At 49.5% G+C, this 5080-nt stretch overlaps 1 protein-coding gene across 1 annotated transcript in view; it reads right to left on the bottom strand.

The window, feature by feature from the left end:
• Positions 1 to 2084: 2084 nt before the first annotated feature.
• Positions 2085 to 5080, bottom strand: part of LOC104991931 (core histone macro-H2A.1) — a 128630-nt gene continuing 125634 nt past the window's right edge. Inside the window, exon 9 of the mRNA XM_010844624.1 lies at positions 2085 to 2865. Within this exon, the coding sequence (XP_010842926.1) occupies positions 2700 to 2865 (166 nt within the window). The 3' untranslated portion in view covers positions 2085 to 2699. The remainder of the gene's footprint in view (positions 2866 to 5080) is intronic.

The following is a 5080-nucleotide window of genomic DNA, read 5'->3' as shown; positions in this document are numbered from 1 at the left end:
GAGAACAGTTTTTGATCTCAGTTTTGAAAACAGACAGGGTGGTTTAGAGATGATGGGGATCCCAGGCGAGGGGTTGGCGTGCTTTCCCTCAGTGTCACTGAAAAGAATTTCTTCAGTGAGCCCACATTTCAGGGGCACAACACACTCTGGATTATCGAAAGTTTAGAAACACTTAGGTGATTATGGTAAATAATTCACACAAATCCTGACGAATGCAGTCTATTCTTTTGTGCACAATCGAAGAGCAGAAACCTGCAGCGCTCTCCTCTCTTGGCTTCCCATCCTTTGAGTGACATCTAGTGGACGATCTCTGATAAACACAGGACTGGGTTTTAAGGTGTTCCTTTTCCAGGGCGAAGGAAATGCCATTTACCTAGAAACTACTTAAACCTCTGTTCCATCTGTGTTTCAGTCTCTGAGTTGAAAATGGCACCAAGGCCAAGTGGCCTCTCTTTGTTGCTGATTAGTGTGCCATCTTGGGCCTTGTCTTGGTGGTCAGCATTTCTGTGTTTAAATCTGGTTATCACGAATTACCAGTGTGATCACAAGGTACTCAATCTCTCCCAGTCTGTGTTCTCAGCTGTAAACTGGCTCTAACAAAAGGACCTGCCCTTCAGGGCTGTCACAAGGGCAGAATGGATGATACCTGTAAGAGACTCAACACAGTGCCTGGCACACAGCAAATAACCAGCTCCTAGAAGCCAGCGTCCACATCACTGGTGTCATCTGTACAGACAACACTCTTGGGTGAATGGATACTCAGTATGGTTTGTCCAGGAAGACGTATGCAGATATTACTGATGGAGTGATATCATTTTTAAGATGCATCTTCTTTTTTTCTTATTGTTTTAAAATTTTTTATATTGGACTATAGTTGACTAACAATGTTATGTTTCAGGTGTACAGCAAAATGATTCAGTTATACATGTATTTATTCTTTTTCATTGTTTTCCCATTTAGGTTATTAGAGCATACTGAATAGCTCCCTGTGCTATATAATAGGTCTTTCTTGATTATCTGTTTTATATATGGTAGTATGTATATGTTAATCTGAAGATGTATCTTTAAAAAAAAAAACCTTTCTTTTTGCCAAAATATAATTAATAAGTAGGAATACGTGATCTAGACACAGTAAAGATCTTGGGGGGAAATGTAAGTCTTAATAACACCTTATATTTAGGAAAATTTCAAAAAGTCTTTCAGGTTTGAGTGAGAAGTGTTGTAGTTGCCTTTTCATTGAAAAGGCTGGTTGTGTGATGGCTTAGGAATTCTATTTTTATTTCATTAGGCACAGTTTGGAAAGGAAAAATGATCCTTTACATTCATCCAAGATATGCAGCGTGCTATGTATTTCCTCCTGGGTAAAGTCTGCTTTAGAATCAGGCACGTTTCTTTTCTAAAGTGACAAAAGCAGTCTTCTGTGCCTTTTAGGCAAATTTAGATTAAGGTGAATGTACCTTCTGAAGCACAGAGTGTCTGCATTTTGCTAACAAGTTGAGATAGCCAGAGTTTCGCTACTCTAGTGTGGCAGGGATCATCCCTAAACACCCACAGCTGTAAAAGCTGACAGCATGATGGGGGCCTTGGTGACAGCACCTTCCTTGCCTTTGGAAAGCTCCCAGTAACAGGGACCCCATCCTGTAGGAAACAGCATGGCCCGGGTTGAGGGCTGAAGGCTTCTGTCACTCCATCTGGCAAGTAAGTGGCCCAGGGGCTCTGGGTCCAGCCATGAGTCAGAGAGATGGTCAGGAGGGAGGAGGTGGCAGGAGAAAGCGGAGCTCAGAGTCTAGAGATCCAGGCTGGAGGACCAGCCTGCCACCTGCCACCCACATGGCTGTTGGAACATCTGCTTTCTCATCCATGAAATGGGATCGCACCCTTGCCCGGTGTCATGGGATGAAAGGAGACTTTATACGAACTCCCCCCCTAGAGACCATCAGGGTCTGAGGCTGCTCTCCCTACCCCAGGGTGCAGTGACCACTGTAATATTTCTCAGGGGTGGGCTGCCCCACCCAGGGTCCCCCATTCCTGTGATGAGAGAAACCGACTTAGGACTCAGGGCACAGTAAGTTGGAACACACCAGTCAGAACAGTTTAACATTTTACTAAATCAATTCACACAAATTCCAAATTGCAAATATAATTAAGGACAACAGATTCTGTTCTGCCTTTTAAATCTTTCATTTTTCAAATCCAACATTAAGACAAAAAGTAAACAAAAATTAAGTCTGCTGCAAATTCATGATTTTTCTTCTTGAGGGGAGGAAAAAAGGAACATTATAGTAAAAAGAACGCCACTGGGTGTACAATAAAGCACCACGACACACGGTTACAAAACGGGCTTCCTGCGCTCTGCCCCACGTAGAAGACTGCTCTCCCCACTGCTCTGCATCAGGCAGGATTCCATTAAAATAAAACTATAAAATCTCCTAGGTTACACTAAAGTCAGACACGGTCTGGAACAGTGCTTAACAACAGTAATGTCAACTATCAGTGCTAACGTAAAAACATTTTAGAAGGTCAAACACAATTAAACTGGAAACCAAAACCTTATTTTCCCTAGATGAGCAAAACTGGGGGGAAAAAAAAATGAAAGGGTTCCCGCCTCCCACTAGGAGTGGAGGGGATTTCTTTTTTTCTTTTCTTTCTTTCAAATTGGAGGCGGGGGCATGGTGCGGGCTGGCCTGCAGTTCCTCAGCCTAGTTGGCGTCCAGCTTGGCCATTTCCTGCACGTATATGCCTATACTCTCACTGTCGAAAAGCACAAAATACACCGTTTTGATGGAGGAGGACATTGTGGACACGAAATAACTGGAGATGGCCTTCAGGATCAGCTGAGCTGCCGTCTGCTTCGGAAAACCGTTCCTGTGAGAGAGAGAACGAGGGCTCAGTAACTATGGGGCCACGGCGGCCACCGGTCCACCCTCCCCAGCCACCTCCTCCCTCCAGGAGCTCCTCGAGTTCCCTGTGCCATGGTGGCCTGGTGCTGTGTTGGGGTTCACGAGCGGCCCTCAACCTCTGGCTGCTAGGACACAGGTGTGATAGCCCAGGGCCACCAGGCAGGGGGAGGATGAAGCGGCGGCAAACTGTGTCCTGCAGGAAAATACGCTGTGTGCTCCAACAGGGGGCGTGCCATGATGCTTTCTGAGAGGCAGTTAGCAAGGCGACAGGTCTGTGTTTCGTGGCGTGTGGGGCGTGTGCTATCTCTTGTGGGCGGTGTGAACACTCACGGTTCTCTTCCCAGCATCACTGGGACTAGCATGGGGCTTGAGATACAGCCCAGGCTCCCAAAGGCTCCCCCGGGGGCTCAGTCTCAGGGGTAATGGAGGCTGGAGCTTCTCCAGGAAGCACCAGCCTCTGTCTTGTCCACGGTAAAGGGTTGCACCCTCCCCATGGGCCTTCCGATTTCATGGGTGCCGAATATCCTCCTCCCAGTACACACCAGCTTGGACACCCCATAGGCCTGAGTGTCAGGGAGCTGTGTAAGGGAACAGCCCTGGGATAAGTAGGCTCTTCATCCCAAGGGACAGCATCCAAGTCTCCACGCCAAACTGACGTGAATTCACATACAATTCCATTTAAAGTAAATGTCACGTGGCTCAGAACTCAGGCAAGAATCTGAAAGGCAGGACTAACAGGATAAGCACTCTGCTCCGTGTGTGCCCGGGGCCGTTCCTGGGCAACATTGCAGGTGCGGACCCACAGGATCCAGGACTGTGACTAGGCTTAGTATAGGGCAGATAATGGCCCTGGATTCAGGCTCTTACTAACCCATCTACAGTTCAGGATACTGAGGGCAAGAGTGAGGGGCTGGAATCCACGGGGATTTCTTTGTTCATCTGCAGGTCTACTGTCTTCCATCCGACCTGACCTTGGAGTGTGAAGTGTGGGGCCAACTTGACTTTGCTTCGAATGGTGTGCCTGCTGCCCGGCGAGAGGCTTTCAAATGTGTCAGGTACAGGATTTCTCCCTGGCTCATTCGCTAAGCGCTGTGAGATGTGCACCACCTTAGCTTCTTTTGGAGTCGCACTTAATCTCGTCAGCACTCAGAGCCTTTCAGGGCCGAGGAGAAAGCCATTCTTGCAACTTGCTTTCGATCAAACAGGGCTTCACTCAGCTTGATAATGGACCCCTACTAACTCCTGAATGCTTCAGAAGTGAAGTTCACTCTTAGATGACACAGGCATCACCCCAGACCTGTTCCCAGTCTGTGCAGAGGAGCCTGCAGGCTGTATGTAGTAGGTGCACCCCAGAGTTGGGGCTCCCTCACAGGTTCCCCCGCCCCAAGCACAGGGCACTCCTGGCAGCAGCCAGCATACACGAGCCTGTAACCAGACCAGGGTCAGAAGCTGAGGGAGAGCTGCAGAGGTGTTCTGGCCAGGATGGTGCTCCGGACAGGCAGCCTCCACCTGAGGACCCCCTGGGGGCTCTGTGCACCAGCAGAGTTGGGGTGACCAACAGGCGGCCTGGGGTGGAGGGTGGTGGGAACAGTGCAGGAAGTTTCTCATCCCCACTCCCGGACCTGCAGGCTCAGCCTGGCAAGAAGCTGTTCTCACAAGCCTGGCTCAGCTGCCTTGACTCTCCTCACGGGAGTCAAGAAGCACAGAGGCCATGCTGTCCAGGATAAGACGCAGGCTGGAATGACTGCACGAAGTAAAGCTGACCTTCTATTTTGGCGCTTCTCTCTGGTGAGTGTGCTGTGGGGCACCCAGCTCACACCCTGGAGGGGCTACCCTTCCTTCCCCACCCCCAACTCTTGAAAGGGGGACCAGGCCCACTTTGGGTGCAAGCGTGCAGGCACAGGGTCCCAGGGTCACCCGAATAAGGGCCCCCTTGAAGCATCTCACCAAGAGCAAATGTTTATTTTCCTGCTGTAAATACAGATGCTGTCCGGAGAACTCATCAATTAAAACGATCCCACTTGTTCTGATCCTGATGAGAAAAGCATGAGAAGGGGCAGACAGGCAGGAGTGGGGTCGCGGGGTGGTGGTGGGGGGCAGCAGCAGGACCGCAGAGCTCCACCCACCGCTGGGGGCAGCCTGCACTCAGGCCAGGAACTCCAGGGCCTTCTGACCAGGCA

This window comes from Bison bison, unplaced genomic scaffold, assembly GCF_000754665.1.
Source record: "Bison bison bison isolate TAMUID 2011002044 unplaced genomic scaffold, Bison_UMD1.0 scf7180017864203, whole genome shotgun sequence".
Taxonomy (NCBI): Eukaryota; Metazoa; Chordata; class Mammalia; order Artiodactyla; family Bovidae; genus Bison; species Bison bison.
Note: the sequence above shows the minus strand (reverse complement) of the source record. Positions and strands in the feature narration are given on the sequence as shown.